The 18,865-nt window shown below is 41.4% G+C and overlaps 1 protein-coding gene across 2 annotated transcripts in view; it reads left to right on the forward strand.

Annotated features, from left to right (window-relative positions):
- The window catches only part of ABCA4 (ATP binding cassette subfamily A member 4), a 300,886-nt gene that overhangs the window by 166,037 nt on the left and 115,984 nt on the right, over window positions 1–18,865 (forward strand). For both annotated transcript variants that reach the window (XM_068239773.1, XM_068239774.1), the window contains exons 19-24: window positions 1,739–1,792; window positions 2,098–2,262; window positions 3,139–3,316; window positions 7,939–8,070; window positions 13,245–13,384; window positions 13,690–13,827. In XM_068239773.1, coding sequence (XP_068095874.1) covers window positions 1,739–1,792; window positions 2,098–2,262; window positions 3,139–3,316; window positions 7,939–8,070; window positions 13,245–13,384; window positions 13,690–13,827 — 807 coding nt within the window. The remainder of the gene's footprint in view (window positions 1–1,738; window positions 1,793–2,097; window positions 2,263–3,138; window positions 3,317–7,938; window positions 8,071–13,244; window positions 13,385–13,689; window positions 13,828–18,865) is intronic.

Genomic DNA, 18,865 nt, shown 5'->3' on the forward strand with positions numbered 1-18,865 from the left:
ATTATACAACAGTGCCGCATACTATATGCAAAACCTATACCTTCCATGCATGAAAGGGAAACCGCAGTGAATAAAGGGGACCACTACCCCAAATTCACTTATTCAGTGTGAATCAATCCGCCATGCAATTATCAACATTACACTTTCCAACACCTTTCTATCTATTACAATATATCACTAAAAAACCACAGTCCTCAATTCTAAATAAAGTTAAAATTAACTAGTGGCAATAAAACAATTTATATCTAATTCTACATTCAACCCACAAGGATTAAACGTTTCCATATCAAAAATCCACTTTCTCTCTTTTTTGGAAATCTCCCTTACCCTATTACAACCACTCCAATTAGGTAGCAATTTTTCCACCGCACAAAAGTGCAACCCTGCAGGATTGCTCTGGTGTTTACCATTAAAATGGGACGAGACATTATGCTGCTCAAATCCTTTCTTAATGTTATTAATGTGCTCTCCAATTCGTTCCTTCAAAGATCTGGTGGTGCGGCCCATGTATTGTAGGCTGCAATCACACCAGAGCACATATACAACAAATGCCATAACACATGTTATAAATTGCTTAATTTTGAAGGTTCTACCATTGGAAAAATACCCCATTTGGTTTATTTTATGGCCCCTAGCTATCTGGCATGGTTAACATCCTCTACAAGGAAAAAATCCTGAAGTCTGCCAGCCGGCCATACTCACCTTTTTTTGGTGGGGAAACACAGCTGGGTGCCAGTCTATTTTTCAAATTGGGTGCACGGCGGTAGATAAAGGTAGGTTTAGGGGGTAACACATTTTTTAACACATAGTCACTATGTAATATGCTCCAGTGTTTAAAAAACACTTTTTCAACCTGTCTAAACTGGTCTTAGAAGTCACTAAGGAAGGAGAAAGCTTTTGATTCACCTGCTTCCTCTTTCTTCCTAGTGTGAACCAATACATCCCTCGCCACAGCTGAGACTTCCATTTGTACACTAACCAGCCATTTGCCATCATACCCCTTTTCCTCAATTCTCTTTTTTAGAAGGTCAGATTGCTAAAAAAATAGTCCTGAAGACTCAAACAATTTCTGCGCACCCTCAAAACTGCCCCTTCGGGACCCTCTTTAGCCACTGTGGGTGGTGGCAACTCATAGTATCAATATAACGGTCCATGGGCTTGAAAAAACATCTTGTTGTAAAGCCCTGCCCACCCCGTAAAATCTCTAGGTCCAAGAAATGGAAACTCACCCTATTAGTTTCTACTGTCAGTTTACTATTCTCTGCGATATTATTTATATTCAAGATAAATTGACTGAAGCTCTGCTCATCTTCACGCCAAAAGATGAGGAGGTCGTCAATGTACCTTTTCCAAAACACCAATTGGGAGCCATCGCCTCCTCTTCCCAAAGAGACATGTAAATGTTAGCTAAACTTGGAGCATAGGAGGCCCCCATCGCACAGCCACATACCAACACCTTAATCTCTAGTTATCTGGCTGCTATGTATCCCCTTTTCTTATTTCTCTTTGCTTCAAACACAATAGGGGAATGATAACTGAGTGAGTTGTGCGCCCCCACCTACACTGCGCCCTGAGGCTGGAGCCTCTCTTGCCTCTGCATCGGCCCATCCCTGTGTGGAGGAGACCATTTGCTAACTTTATTTGCTACACATTTGTTGAAATTAATGTAGTGCTACATTTATAATTGCTCTGTTTACTTACATATTTTGTTTCTTTCTAATATTTCATTGATCTTCAGCTGATTCAGTAGAGACTGAACTTTCAATCCACGAACACATGGAGGACGATCCTGGTAAGAATGTGTAGAATAAATACTATGAAGGTAGAATCTAGTGCTAGTAGTCTAGTCTAGTACTAGGTGCGATTTCCCTGTGTACATAAACTGATGAAGATGGCTGTTTCATCAGTAAAATGGTGGAAAAGTCAGTACATTTTTCTGTATCCAGAAGGAAGATTTTTTTTAGACGTTTTGTGATTTAGGATATGTCTTGGTCAATAGAGGACATCAACTGGAACTTCAGATTTCACCTCTGTGTGTTTGCCTGTGTATGCACAGTATCAGATTATCTAATGACTGAACTGTTTTTATAATCTCAGATAAACCCTGTGATGGAGAAGACAATAAATATGGTGATGAACGCAAAGCTAACAAACTCTTAGACAAGGATGAATGCAGACATAAAGCCAGAAAAGAGAGAGAGGAGAAGCAAAAGAAGGATGAAGAGGAGAAGGAGAGAAAAGACAAGGATGATATTTTGGATGGTAAATGTATGAGCTGTATGAACCTAAACAGACGACAGACAACTTTTTGTAAAAACTTCAAAACATGGCAGACTTATTACAATTAAGTCTTGCTTCGAGTGTGCACAAGACTTGGATAACACAACCAGAGATTTGACTAGCCTTTTAGCAATCCTCACCATGTACTTTAATGTCCCAGGCAAGGGCTGAAAATATTTTGCACACAATGGCAGACAGTTTTGAAAGCCCCTGGATAGGCAAAAGTTTTATTAAAGTAATCGGTCCTTCCACTTCCCATTGCATCACCATTATAGGTTAATGTTTTAAAATCCTTAGACATACCTTCATTTTTAGGAAAACAGTTGTGGTCATGGGTCCAATTCTAGTCCCCTCATCACACAAGAGAATTTATGTGCAAACTGTGAACTACTATATCCCAAACCTTACCCCCGGTGGCCATACCAACCCCATTCAACATGTCAGCTTCCATTGACCCCTCTGGAAGAGGAGTTCACTGACAGCTCTGCCATTCTCTCCTCCCGTGACCTAATTAGGAGGGGTGCTGAGCACATGCCTCCCCTCTCAACAAGAAGTTCTGCTCAACCATAATCATAAAAGAGATAAAGATCAATGGTGGTCATAGGGCTGCCACTGTTCTCCTAAAATTAAACTTATCTCTAAGCATTTTTACCACTTTAAACTATATTGATGTGTATAGGGCAGTGGAAGGACCCAACTTTTGTTGGACAACAAATCTAGCCCAGGTGAGTTGCTGTGATAGTGAGACTGGAGTTTTGCAGTATCTGAGCTAGTGACATAAATTCTGTAGTCTGTCACCGGTATTGTATTTATAAGGATGGCAGCAAGTTTCCAATGTAGCATCTTTGTATTTTTTAGGGAATCCATTTTTTGAACCAGAGCCACCAGGGATGGTACCAGGCGTGTGTATTCAGGATTTGGTTAAAGTTTATCCAAACACTTACAAACCTGCAGTAGACATGATGAGCATCACTTTCTATGAGAGCCAGATTACTGCCTTCCTGGGGCATAATGGAGCTGGAAAAACAACTATCTTGTAAGTGATTCTTATTATTTTCTTACATTACTCTTCAGTCCACCAGGCACAAATCTTTTCCTAGATCTGAGTCGTTATTCTGGTGCAGAGCTTTTTCTATCTGTCCATGAGCCCCTTGCTTATTGTCAAATAATTAACTTTGAGTAAAAGGAGAAGTGTTCGGCACTGCATTGTACTTGCTTTTATGATAAATGGCAAAACAGTCCAGGCAGGAATACATAAATCAAACTTCTGTCCTTCCTTGGTGCTCAGTGAGGGTTCGATGCAGTTCTTGCTGGGTGCTGAACAGGAGCCTGACAGCCGTTTTGCACTGGGTTTTTTTCTCCTGAGACTGACCAACAGAAGAGCATTGGAAAAAGCACTGTTGTGCAAAACGGCTGTCAGGCTCCCTGGAAATACCAAGTCTAGCACTGCCTACAGAAACAATAAAGAGAGTACCAAAACACAAATATAGATATAGCACTAGGGCCTTTTTTCTGTCTTATTTCTTTCTTTTCCTCCTCTATGAAAAAAATAGTGTAATATTCTAAAGAGAATCTACACCCAAAACATATACTTTAAATAATCATGTTAGACATACCAAATCATTTATTATTTTGAGTAAAATGTCCTTCCTTCTTGCCATGCATTATGTTCATAATTTAACATCCTGTGCTGTTGCTGTTTTTGAGCTAATGAAAGCAGAAACTGGTGGTGGAGTAATCATTTCTTAATTAAATTTGATTGTCTTGAATTGCATACAGTTTTGAGTAAACTGAAAGGATCATTAACTCAGGTTGGATAATTATTAAAAAAAAACAAATGTAATACAGAGCTTGGCTGGCCAGCTCCAATCTGACTGTTCCCACCTTATTATGCGCCAAGCAACTTTGGGTGAAGGTCTGTTTTAAGTACTGTACAGATTAGTGATCTAACCTGTCAGCATGACTTGGTCATTTCTTTCCCGTTTTGTATCTTTTTTTTATTTAATGCTGCCTATTCTTAGGGATGTTAGCATAGCTTACTGCATATTGTTCCTCATAGCAAATCAGTTATAACCATGAAGAGTCCTTTATGTGTTGATAACAGTCTGTGGTGTTTTACTATGTTATCTCCATGCATCTCCTGATTCACTAAAACATCTCCAAGTATCTCCTGATTTACCAAGACATCTCCAAGTATCTCCTGATTTACTAAGACATCTCCAAGTATATCCTGATTTTTCTATGCATCTCCAAGTATCTCCAAGTATCTCCTGATTTACTGTGTATCTCCAAGTATTTCCTGATCTACACACACAATGCCAGATCATACGCTGGAGTAGTAGTCCAAGTTCATGTAATTCTGTGAGCAAGATGCACAATCAAGTAGGTTTTACAATCCAAAGGGAAGGTTTGGTGACACAATAGGAGGGGGGGACTGCATCAAGAGATTCCTTAATGCTCTGTTTAGGCTGGCATGGTGGTCAGCAATGAAACTGAGGTTATCAAACAGAGGAAGTTAGCTTTGGTGTGTTGCAGAATTGTGTTGAATTGCTGGTGAATTCTGGTTAATTCGATCGTCCTCCCCCCCCCCCCCCCCCCGTAAAAAAGCTACCTTTTAAAAAAGCCCACCCAGCTGTCAAGTCACCCAGAGTTGACTAGAGGCCTTTCTTATATAGTTAGCCAGAGCAATGTCTAATCAGGAAGACCTCCTCAGATGAGAGTATATTAGGATATTAAGCAGCAGGGGGTGGTCTCTACAAATGCAAATCAATTAGGGTCTAAAGGTGGCCATACATCAGGCGACTTGGCGGCCAATCGACCATCCAATTCGATTATTAAAATCAAATTGGATGAAAATCGATGCCGCCAAGTGCATGCCCGACCGACAATGCGACCAGTTGTGGGATGAAAATTGGTTGCATTCTCGATCACGCATGCTGCAAGATGTTGCTCAATCCGGTGCGCGGGCGTAACAACGTGCAATTTCCTGACGAACGTGACGAAACCCCTGACGCTGTCTCCCGTAATGTCAATGTCCCCCTGTGCCCTGTGTAAAGTGCATACTTTACCTGTCCGCGGCCTCCGCTTGTCCCTTCACTGCTCCAGGCGTTTCCTCCTCTCCATACACGCATACCCACATTGCTTCCTAGTAAGGGTGCGCGTGTGACGTCACACAAGTGCCCTTACTAGGAAGCCTCGTGGGGCGCGCGTGTGTGTGGAGGAGGAATCCCAGAAGCCAGCGGGGGACAAGCAGAGACCGCAGAGAGATAATGTATACACTACACACAGGGCACATTTACATTGGGGACAGCGTCGGGGCAAACGTATGTGGCGCACAAGGCCGATTCCTGAGAGATTTCATGCTGAAATTGATTGGGAACCAGCCTCTGGTGTATGGGCAGCTGACAAATCTCTCTGTTATCAGATTCGATAAGAGAGAGATTTGTCTCTTGGTCGAATCTGCCCATACATGGTTAGATATATGGCTACCTTATGGCTAACAGACCCAGATAAGCCACTAGGTAATAGGTGTGAAACAAGTGAGGCCAGAAATACAAACAGCAGTAATGAAAATCACTACAGTATATGCAATCCTGCAGTTGGTAAATATGATGAAGGCAAGGCAGATCACATCACATGGAATGGGACATACACAGGAAAGAGTTATAATTTGTACTCATTTGTTCTCACTAGTTTTAGGACTTATTAAAGGGACACTTAAGTCAAACAAAAAAAATGAGTTTTACTCACCCAGGGCTTCCAATAGCCCCCTGCAGCTGTCCGGTACCCTCGCCGTCTCCCTCCGATCCTCCTGGCCCTGCCGGCAGCCACTTCCTGTTTCGGTGACAGGAGCTGACAGGCTGGGGACGCAAATGATTCTTCGCGTTCCCAGACACATTAGCACCCTCTATGCTGCTATATGGTATATGATATATGCTATAGCAGCATAGATGGCGCTATTGTGGCCAGGAACGCGAAGAATCACTCGCGTCCCCAGCCTGTCAGCTCCTGTCACCGAAACAGGAAGTGGCTGCCGGCGGGGCCAGGAGGATCGGTGGGAGACGGCGAGGGCACCGGACAGTTGCAGGGGGCTATTGGAAGCCCCAGGTGAGTAAAACTCATTTTTTTTGTTTGACTTAAGAGTCCCTTTAAGACCAGGTTTTAGGTCATATTTATACAGAAAGATTGAAAAGAGTTCACAAACTTGGATGCAAATCTGGCGTATGTTCAGTTGTCCCACATTATTGATTAAAGTTGATCACAGTTGAAGGAATGAGCCCATTGTTCTTGTACCACTCATTTGTGCATTACCTTATCATACCCCCCTTCCATTGAACATTAAGGTTCCGTCGTCACCTCCCGCTCGGCGGGCGTTCCAGCGACAGTCTGGCGTGTGTACAGTCTGTCTGCAGACTGCTACGGCTGTTTCTGAGTGATCCGCCGGGCGGATCGCTCAGAAACAGCCTTATCAGTCCGCCGACAGACTGTACACACGCCGCACTGTCTGCAGAAAACCCGCCCAGCGGGAGGTGACGACAGACCCGTCGTTGCCTGCAGTCCGGTGTGTGTACGGACCTTTACTCACTGCTCCCCCAGCAATAGCTAAGCAGCGTGTCTATACAGAATTTGCATAACCAAAATGTTACTCAAATTATCCAGCAACAATTAAGGGCGTCAATTGTTCTTCATGTGTTTGAGGCACTTTCTCTCTGCCTTGAAAAAAATCTTTATCCAATCACTGGAGTAGCTGGAGGCTTCACATATGTGACTCTTTTGTAATAGACCTTCGTATTTCATTCATCAGGCTTATTTCTCTAAAGGCATGGGACTAAAGGCTGCCATACACTGGTCAATTGCCACCATATCGACCAACAGATAGATCCCTCTCCAATCGAATCTGATCAGAGAGGGATCTATTGGCTGCCCATACATTGCACACAGATTTTGAATCGATTTCAGTGTGAAATTGATTCACAACCTGTGAAGCTGCCTCTGTTGCCTGCCTTGCCGGCCCTCCCCCGGCCAGCAGCAATACAATACCTGTCTGACGGCGTGAGTCCCCAGGTCCGTGCTGTCCCTTTTCCCGACTGGTCTTCTTCTGCATCTTCTCTTCACTTCCTGCCCCATCCTGTGAGAAGTGGAAGTTCAAACAGTAGAGGGCGCTCTACTGTTTGAACCTTCCCTTCTCACAGGACAGGAAGTGAGGAGGAGATTCAAAAGAAGACCAGTCAGAGAAAGGGACAGCACGGACACGGGGACTCGCGCAGGCGAGCAGGTGATGTATTGCTGCGTAGGTAGTCGCCACATCGAACACCGCTAATGCGCGCTCCTGACCTGCCGGTGATCGAGCAAATTTTTCTGCCTGGACAGATCGACTGAATCGATTGATTTTGGATGGAAATTGGTCGATTGGTCAGCATTTGCGTTATCGATTTAACAGGAGATTTGATCACAGTGATTGAATCTGCTGTATATCGGCGAATTGACATAGTCTATGGGCACCTTAATGCTTATTACTGATATTGTTTAATAGTGAGTTTTGATTTTGTTTTGTTTTTTATTATTGTATTGTTAGACTAGGCAATTTCAGCACTTTTAAGTATCCGCTTGCTGTTCTGTACTTTAAACTCTTATTTTGGCCATTTCACATAAATACAGGTCTATTATAACTGGATTATTTCCACCTACATCGGGTACCGTGTGGATTCGTGGCAGAGATACACAGACACACATGGACTCCATTCGCCATAGCCTTGGCATGTGCCCTCAATACAATGTTATTTTCCGACAGTAAGTGCTGAACTGTGGGTTTTTTTCTGTCTAAATGATATACTTCATCTATGGATTACATTTTTTTGATTTTCAAGTTATCCTTTATTTTTTAAATTTGACTGCACCACATCCTAAATCTTTGCACCTGTTAGAGCTGTTTCATACCAAGACAGCTCCTAAACAAGCTTTTCTGATCTCTCCAAATCGCTAGTGATTTTTGGTGTGAAGTAGCCTTTAGTGTCCTCTTCTTGATACAAATAGCTTTGAATCTGTACCTGTGGCTTTCCAGAGCTTTTTCCCTGGCTCTGCTACAGCCTCCTGAAAGTGATGAAATTCAGCTTAAAAATATAATAGTATGGTGGTGTCCCCTTTAGATCTACTTACCGTCCTACACTCCTGATTTGCTCCAGCATCACTCCGGTTCTCCATTCTTCTTTTATTATTTTATTTCACTACAGAACAGTCCTTGGTATCCAGTCGTAGAAATGAGCACAAATTTAGCAAAATCATAATTTTGTATAGTAATTCGCAACTATGATGAAAAATTGTAATGTGAAAATTTGTGAAAAATCATAATTAATTTCCCATGTAAACTGAATCGTAATCTTACAATTCTGCGTAATTTTCACATAATTCCGTGCCGATTTAAAAGCAATTTAGCCAGTTTAATTAGTGGTTAATAGCAAAGCCTCCATACATGGTATCGTAACCAAAATGTTCAAATAGACTGTAGTTTTTGAGAATTTTAAAAAGTCTAAGGAAAAAATGTTTTTTTAAACTATCGTTTTTCTGTGATGAAAAAAATTGCATTTTAAAAATCTATTGTCTTAAAAACTACAAGGTCTTTTTGTAAAATTATTATTGTTTACTTATTCCTACTTTTCCCCTTAACAAACCTAGCAACTTTGCTGCCAATAGCATGTATGGGGGCTTTGCTATTAACAGCTAAAGTTGGCACAAAATTACATGAAAATTACTCATGGATTACACAAAATCAATCGAATGTCCAAATTTAAATTGAACATTCATGTAATCGTAATTAGGAGATTACGATCATCACTATTCAGTGGTGCTCTCACAGCACAGATGCGTTCTGAAAAAAATGGATGAGACGAATTAAGAAAATGCAGAACTGGAGCAAAACAGGAGCGTAGGAAGGTATGTTGAGTTAAATAGGACACCACCATATTACTAGATTTTAGGCTTAGTTGTTAATTCAGGTTTCCTTTAAAGAGACTCTGTAACAAAATTGTCATCCTTACTTCTTCTATCCTATAAGTTCCTATACCTGTTCTAATGTGCTCTGTCTAACTGCAGCCTTTTCTAGTTGCACAGAGGCTGTATTATCTCTGTTATATGATCTAATCTTCTTTCCTCTGTCGGGTCTGTCGGGCTCAGGCAGTCAGGCTGAAATGTGCTGTGCTGCTTGTGATTGGATAGAAGCTATACACACCCTCTACAGGCCCCCTGCACACTCTGTATGACTCACACACTGAGCTACTCTCAGCCTATCACTTGCTATGTCTTTTGTTTGTAAACACTGCATAAAAATTACAATTACAAGCCAGGATTGCAGCAGGGAGTGGCAGAACCAGCACAGAGGGGCCCAGGAGAACATAATGAATAGAATGGTATGCTTTTTATTGTAAGAATTTTAAAGTACAAATTCTCTTTAAAGTAGTTTTGCACGAATCAATAAAAGCTGTGTTGCCAGAAATCCCTCCCCATTAGAAGTTGATAAGGTAGTAGTGACTGATACTATGCTCTTGTACAGTCTCAATTGAATTTCAAAAGCAATGTGATTAGGAATCAATTGAAGCACAAGCATTGTACTGCTAAATACAGCATTGCTCTATGCAGCCATCAATCCATTACCATGCCTCCCAAAAGTACCTGATCATCCTTTCAGTAATAAATTGTTCAAAATCAGTCAGCGGACAGAGGAGCCTACGGTCCGCTGCCAACCCTCTGAAGGCTGGGGGGGGGCACATTTTAGAAGGGGGAGACTGGCGGGTGGTCTGTTGGTCATTTCTAAATTGAACGCCATTATCGCTGTGAATCCAACTGCCCCCTTTCAAGTGAGATATTTTTAGTTTGCAACACCAATAGTTTCCATTAATTTTGGCTGGAAATCGGAAAAAAAATTACAGTCAGGTGGCCACATTGCAGGTTCAATCTCTGGCAGAGTCGATCATATTGATCATTTCTGCTGGGAAAATTTAGCAAGTGTATGGGCACATTTATTGTGCATGTCTGGGATCTATCTACGGTATTTATTTCCCTGTCTGTCTATCTATCTATCTATCTATCTATCTATCTATCTATCTATCTACCTATGCACAATATAGGTTGAGAGGTTCATGTTTACTTGGAGACGACACGTTTATAAATAGAAACAGGATGGAAGCTTGAATTGTTCTTTTATGAAATCTGCTTGATATTTTATTGATGTACTTTACAGAAATGTTGAGACATCCCCCCCTTCAGCGTTTTTTGTACCTGGATTGTGTGAGTGCTAACTAAATGTCTAACTCTCTTGATGGAAGGTAAACACAGTCAGTCTACATAACTAAAATGCTTCTGGCCTGACACCAGATGACACAATAACTAACCTCCTACACTCGTCTTACTGGCTTCATCCTGAAAAAGTTTCAAAACCGTGTGCGCTGTGGTCTCCTGGGAAATACTGTAGAAGGAGAATGGGAGCAGGAGTACGAGGCCAGAAATTGTAGCAGCTTATTTCTTCTTACAGCTGTTCAATTCAGAAATAGGGAGAACGTGTTTAAAACAACCGAAGTGAGAGGTCAATAGAGGCTGCCATATTTATTTTCTTTTAAAGCGGAATATAACCCTGCATTTCAACTTTGCTCTAAAACATTATTTACAGTATATTATATGCAACCAGCATTTTTTTTTTTACTAGACCAGCATTGGAAGGGTTACACAGGGCTTTAAAGTCCCTAGAGATTTCTGCAACCGAATCCGAACTTGAGTTAGATACTTTTTGTTTACAAATATGTGTTTATTATGACTCATCTCTCTCACTGAGAAGGAGCTTGGAGGACAGCCAAAGAGATGTATCTATTGATAAACAGTTACACACTAACTAAATAGAATGTAACCATCTGAATGTCTGCACGGAACTTAAAACCTCTGTGTTTAACCCTTCCAATGCTGGTCTAGTAAAAAAAAAATGCTTTTTGCATATAATATGCTGTAAATAATGTTTTAGAGCAAAGTTGAAATGCAGGGTTATATTCCGCTTTAAGCAATAATAGTTGCCTGGCAGCCCTGCTGATCTATTTGGCTGCAGTAGTGCCTGAATCACACACCTGAAAAATGTCAGAAGCACCTGATTTGCTGCATGCTTGTTCAGGCTGTATGGCTAAAAGTATCAGAGGCAGATGATCAGCAGAATAGCTAGGCAGCTGGTATTGCTTAGAAGGAAATAAATATGGCAGCCTCCTTATACTTACCTTAGTTGTCCTTTAACCCGTTATTGAGAACATGATGCATTAAAACGTTCTGTTTGCCCCTCTTAGAGGCAAACAGGATGTTTATATGCGTCGCTCACCACTTCTGCCGATGTGCACACGCGTGCGTGCTCCCGCTGTTTGCACCTGCCAAGTCTAACAGATATATGATTGGTGAATGGGAACATGTGTTTCCTGAGCTAATCAAAGTGACTGTAAGGAAAGGATCATGGCTTCAACGAGAAGCCAATGATGATTCCTGTAGCAAACAATGCCGGTGTGCTTTGAAGCCTGTTCAGAGCACACAGACTAAAGAGTGTGGGACACCCAGTGGTAAAAAAAATAAATACATATTTTACACAAAATTTTACAGTACATACGGTATATTAAATAAAAATAAATTAACCCATCCCCCTGCCCCCATAGTTATTACCATATTAGAACACTTGAAAAAAAAAATGATAGCATTTAAAAAAAATACATAAACAGTTACCTTAGGGACTCAGCTTTTTTTAATATGTATTTCATGGGTGTATATTACTGTTATTTTATTGAATAAAGGCTTGTAATTATCGATCAGGTACAAAAAAAAAACATGAAACAGAAAAAATACACCTTTATTTCCAAATAATATATTGTCGACATACATTGTACTAGGGACATAATTTTTATGTTGTAATAACCCGGGGCAAATGGGCAGATAAAATGTGTAGGTTTTATTTACAGTAGCATTGTTTATTTTAAAACTATAGAGGATGGAATTTGAGAAATAATGTATTTTTTAATCTTCAATTCTTGCCATTTAAGCCACCTGCCCAAAATCAGTTGAGGAACATGTAAAAAAAACCACTTCTGTAAAAAGCATTATTCAGAGTAATGTATCTGAGGAGCTGTGGGGTGTCATAGTGAGTTTTACATTGTTTCCCCTCACAAACTTTATGTATAACAATTGTGCCAGTGTCCGAGAGGTGTAAGGATGGAGAAGAACAGTTGGTTAATGATTATTTATGATTATTCAAAGCACATATACAGGTTATTATGACCAGCAGAGCACTAATTAAGAGCAAATTCAGCAGTTGAAGGATGTCCTTTGGGGCGCCTCTCTGGTCAAAGGGCACTGGTGTGGTTGCTATCTCTGCATCCCCTATTGCTACACCACTGATTATATAACTACTGTTAATCAGCCTGCAAAACTTGTATTGACTATCTAGAGAACAGGAGTGGGACTGGGATGTAGGGAGAGCTTGGACAGAATAACAGGAATTAAAAGGATCCGAATAGGCAAGAGAGGGTCATGACATTATGCAGCTATCTAAGTATGTGGAAGGGTACATAGTTGCTGACAATGGATCTTGTAGGGTGGATTGAGAGACATTGGCCTCAATTCATTAAGCTTTACCGAACACTTTATCGAACGTTTGATAATTTACCTCATTAGTAAAATCTAATTTTGAATTCACTAAGGTGTTATAGATTCATCTAATGTTTTATCGATAAAACGTTCAATAAATCTATAACACCTTAGTGAATTCAAAATAAGATTTTATTAATGAGGTAAATAAACGTTCGATAAAATGTTTGATAAAGCTTAGTGAATTGAGGCCATAGTGTTGCTGACAGTGCAGTTGAGGGATGCATGGTTAACTGCATGTTTCTCCAGAGATATTATGTGCTTTAGAGAACTGATGTATCTTTCTTTTTTTTTTGTATCCTCTTCAGCTTGACTGTTGCAGAACATATTACGTTTTATGCCCAACTGAAAGGTAGATCTAAGAGGCAAGCTGAGCGAGAGCTGGAAGTGATGCTGGAAGATATGGGAATTCCTCATAAGAGAGATGAGGAGGCTCAGAACTTGTCAGGTAATCCTTTTTTTTTCTCTCCTTCTACTCATTTTCTGTTACACTCCACTGTTGCTGAGAAAAAGGCAATATCTTCCTGTAAGGTAGCAATACATAACGCATACTAATACAAAATGCATAATTTGAAGCTGACCTGTAGACTTAAAAACCTTAAAGAGAACCTGTACTGCATTGTAACGCCTCGCAATAATTCTAACTCGCTGCACGCAGGCTAGCTTTCCTTTTATCTTGTTGAGTGTTTCGTTATTTCCTGTCTTGCAGTTTAGTATATTATACCAAACAAATCACCTTCTTTTGACCTATAGGTGGAATGCAGCGAAAATTATCTGTGGCAATGGCATTTGTTGGAGAATCTAAAGTGGTGGTGTTGGATGAACCCACGTCAGGTGTAGATCCATATTCCAGGAGGTCTATTTGGGATCTGCTGCTGAAATATCGATCAGGTAGGCTCTAGTCTATGTCTTTCAATTGGTAAGTCATTAAAACACTTATATGAATGCTTGTTCAACTTTCACAATTTGATGTTTATTCCACAGTCAGGTATTCTAATAAGAATAACAGACTTTTTGTAACTCTAGTAAAGTTTAACAACCCTTTAACCTTAGTTACTTTATAAGTGTAATGCATCATCATCATCATGTTAGACAAACGCTTTTCATTTTTTGAGACTATTAATATTTCTATTTATGGCTGGGGGTAGCGGATTTATTACTGTTTAGGAAATTATACAACACTGTTACAGCGTTTCAATTTTCTGCTACGCACTGTGTAAGGAAAATATTGTCAAATGCCTCTATTATCTTTTGAACAACTTTGGGCGAGTCGATAATTCTGCATGGTCTCGGGCCTCAGCCAAGGTGTCCCACAAGTTTCTTTAGTGATCCCTCACGGCATTCTTCTAAATGACATGCAGGTAGATTCATAAAGCATTTCCGCATGCGGAAATGCTAAAAACAGCTGACTTTACCGACCACTCGGCAAAGTCAGCATTCATAAAGGCTCTTTCCGCATGAAAAAATGACACTACCGAGCAGAGTGATAAATCACCGCCTTGTGCGGTGATTATCGGAACAAATGTAGCAAAATGTTAATTCATAAAGAATACCACCAGCGGTGCAACGTCGGAAAGTCCCGCTCCCTCTGATGTGGCAATACCAGTGTAAGTGAATGGAGACACACAGACCCACCAGGCAGCTGCAGCAGAGCGGAACACGGAGACATGTATCAAATCGGCAGCTTCCGTGTCTCCGCAAGCCTACCGCCTGCCTACCGCCAGCCTAGTTCGGGGAATCTCCGCACTGCTTCCGCACATGGATACTTCTTTATGAATGCCCACCCAGAAGTCTAAAACACCGCCAGCGGTGTTTTTCCGCATCGATTCCCCTTACCGACAGCCTCTTTATGAATGATACCCATAGACCAGTGATAGGCAAATTTGGCTCTCCAGTTGTTAAGGTACTACATGTCCCACAATGCATTGCGGAGTCTGACAGCCACAGTCATGATTCATAAAGGCAACACATTGTGGGACTTGTAGTTCCTTAACAGCTGGAGAGCCAAGTTTGCCTATCACTGACATAGACAAACAAGTGGCGAACAAGCTCATTATTTTAGTACTTACCCTCCTGCCCTGTGTAACATAGCAGTAGTGTCCCAAGAAAGGTAATTTGGGCACCGCCATAGGCCGTAACGTGAATTGCGGCTATAGTGGCACTCACTGAGTGATTTAGGCACCAGCTATAGCCAAAGCCCAAATTACGATAAAAACTGCATAATTTGGACAACAGCAATAGCTGCAGCCTGAATTATACAGGGAAAAATCTGCTAAATTATCCATAGGGAAATATTTTTTTATACAATAATACAATACAATAACATTTCTATAGCGCTTTTCTCCCATAGGACTCAAAGCGCTTAGGCTCTCTCAGATTCAGTAATTAGTAGGATGAAGTATTCACACAACAAAAGTTATATTTCTGCAAATGCCAAACTGAACAGATGGGTTTTCAGTCTGGATTTAAACACGTCCAGGGATGGAGCTGTCCTGATCTGTTGAGGTAAGGAGTTCCAAAACGTAGGGGCAGCATGACAGAAGGCTCTGGGACCAAAAGTTTCCAAGTGGACTCTGGGTATGACTAGATTATTAGAACCTGTTGATCTGAGAATGCGGGGATTGCTACGCAGCTGCAACATATCTTTCATGTATCCAGGGCCTAAATTATTCAGGGATTTAAATGTCAGTAGGCCGATCTTGAATAGGACCCTCCATTCTATAGGTAGCCAGTGAAGGGAGTGCAGGACTGATGTTATGTGGCAGTGACGGGGTTGGTTGGTTAGCAGTCTGGCAGCAGTATTCTGTATCAGCTGTAGTCGGTACAAGACCTTTTTTGGAAGGCCAGTGTAGAGAGCATTGCAGTAGTCCAGTCGGGATGTGTTGAAGGCGTGGACTAAGGTTGGCAGATCTTCTGGGGGTATGAGGTGCTTGATTTTTGCAATGTTCTTCAGGTGAAAATAGGATGATTTCACCACAGCAGAGATTTGAGTTCTAAAGTTTAAATCCCAATCAATTAGAACTCCCAGGCTACGCACATGATCAGAGCTGCGCAGATCTGTGCCTCCTATTCCCAGTGGTGAAGACTGCAAGTTAAGTTGTTTTGTTATCATGCTCTGCCCTCCTATCAGAAGGACTTCAGTTTTGTCTGCATTTAGTTTCAGCCAGTTGTCATTCATCCATTGCTGTAGTTTACGTAAGCAGGCGTTTATAGTTAGAGATGGGTCTGTCACACCAGGCTTGAAGGAAAGATATAGTTGGGTGTCGTCTGCATAGCAGTGGTATGTCAGGCAATGTTTTTGGATTAGTTTTCCCAGCGGTAACATGTAAATCGTGAAAAGCAGGGGAGAGAGGATTGAGCCCTGGGGCACCCCATACTTAAGTGATACAGGGGTGGACAGGAAAAACAAAAAATTGCTTTCCTAAAACAGAAAGAATTTGCGATAATTCAGGTTGGAGTGAGCTCGAGATGTCTCCCAGAGCACCACTGCTGAATATATGCAAATTAACCATTGTACCCTTAGAAGCTAAACACACCTCCAGAACCACTGGAATGCAATGACGTGTCAGCTTGTTAAATTGTACAGAGCCATAATAATCCAACATGCATACAGACTGTTTCGGATTGTTTGATCCTCATCAGTGCATGGCATGGATTAATTTGGCTCTATGGAGTAGGGCTTGTAAACCGAGAGGTACAGACTAACCAGCAAGCTCATGGTGACCCAGAACTCATTGGAGTGTGTAAGGGACTACAATGGTCCTAAAAGCCCCCTTACTAAGATGTTAAGAAAAACAAAAAATTGCTTTCCTAAAACAGAAAGAATTTGCGATAATTCAGGTTGGAGTGAGCTCGAGATGTCTCCCAGAGCACCACTGCTGAATATATGCAAATTAACCATTGTACCCTTAGAAGCTAAACACACCTCCAGAACCACTGGAATGCAATGATGTGTCAGCTTGTCAAATTGTACAGAGCCATAATAATCCAACATGCATACAGACTGTTTCGGATTGTTTGATCCTCATCAGTGCATGGCATGGATTAATTTGGCTCTATGGAGTAGGGCTTGTAAACCGAGAGGTACAGACTAACCAGCAAGCTCATGGTGACCCAGAACTCATTGGAGTGTGTAAGGGACTACAATGGTCCTAAAAGCCCCCTTACTAAGATGTTAAGAAAAACAAAAAATTGCTTTCCTAAAACAGAAAGAATTTGCGATAATTCAGGTTGGAGTGAGCTCGAGATGTCTCCCAGAGCACCACTGCTGAATATATGCAAATTAACCATTGTACCCTTAGAAGCTAAACACACCTTCAGAACCGCTGGAATGAGTTGAGGGGTGGACAGGAAGGGCCCCATAGACACTTGTGGGTTCTGCCACTCAAGAAGGATTGGAACCACTGAAGAACTATGCCATCAATGCCGCAGTATTCCTGTAGCCTGTTTATCAAGATGTCATGGTTAACTGTATCAAAGGCTGCAGAAAGGTCTAGCAGTATGAGGATGGAGCACTCTCCTCTGTCTCTTGCCATGAGCAGGTGGTTGCATATTTGGATGAGGGCAGTTTCAGTGCTGTGGTGTTTCCTGAAGCCAGACTGGAATGGGTCATAACTGTTGTTTTGTAGGATTTTGGCTTCTAGCTGGAGGTAAACAGCTTTTTCAATTAGCTTGCCCAGAAAGGGGAGGTTAGAGACAGGTCTGTAGCTGGTCATTGCATCTGGGTCTAGGGAGGGTTTTTTGAGGAGAGGCCTGATGATTGCTTCCTTCAGTAAAGCAGGAAATATCCCTGATTTTAAGGAACAGTTAACAATTTTTAGGAATACCGGTACGAACAGGTCGGGGCAGTTCAACATGAACTGTGTTGGGCCAGGATCTAGGTCACAGGTAGCTAGGCGGACGTGAAGGAGGATGCTTGATGTGACTTCTTCATCAATTTCTTTGAAGTTTGACCAAGGTGTTACATTGTCTCTGCTAATGGTCTTCGGCGCTATATTAGGCTCAGATGCTGTAAGTTGGATGGTGGACCTTATAGCGGAGACTTTGTCTGTGAAGAAATGGGCAAATTGGTCACAGAGGTCCTTTGAAGACTCGATGTTAAGTTTTTGACATGCCGGGTTGCAGAGTTTTTCCACTGTGCGGAACAGTTGGGCTGGTTTGTTAACTGCATTTGCAATCTCTTGTGATAGAAAGGATGATTTTTTTCCCGTGATTACCTTTTGGTAGCTCTTCGAATGGAGGATTAAGGCATGTTTGTCTTCTGGGGACTGAGATTTGCACCACAGTCTCTCAAGTTTTCGGCCTTGTCTTTTCAGCTCTTTTATAGCGTTATCAAACCACTGTGCATGATGGTGTGGAGTAAGATATTTTTAATTTAGTCAGGAGTTTAGCTAGAGACAGGGTGAGCCATCTTTCAGCTTCACCCTCTGCTCAAATTTCCTCCCGTCCTTTTTAGATGTATCCATATTGCCTTGCAGCGTGGACCTAAAGATCAAGACATGATCATTTCGCGTGACACAGGCTGAGCATTTGTACAACGATTTATACAGGGAGCTGACAGATTACACCAGAATTGTATGCTAGAGAAACAGGCTTGTAATTCAGATTTTGCATAAATATAATAATAAACCTCCATTCAAAAAATGTCTATCAATACAGGTCACACAGATGAGATTTAGAATCCATGTCAGGCCCTATCACAGATCTAAATTGTAGATCAAATCTTTGACGAATTCTAAATCTCAGACTCTGTGAAGTGCCAAACCTGGCAAGGCTCAGATAATGTGTAGGGGTGGTTGGAAATGCCAATTTCCGATTCTTCTGAAATTCCGATTTACGCCAGTGCCATTTTACAACTTATGATTTTGGATTTCCGAGGTGTCTGGGCATTTTTTTGCATTCTCTGACTGGCTAAATACTTCTAAGCTGA

This window comes from Hyperolius riggenbachi, chromosome 6 (assembly GCF_040937935.1).
Source record: "Hyperolius riggenbachi isolate aHypRig1 chromosome 6, aHypRig1.pri, whole genome shotgun sequence".
NCBI classification, from domain to species: Eukaryota; Metazoa; Chordata; class Amphibia; order Anura; family Hyperoliidae; genus Hyperolius; species Hyperolius riggenbachi.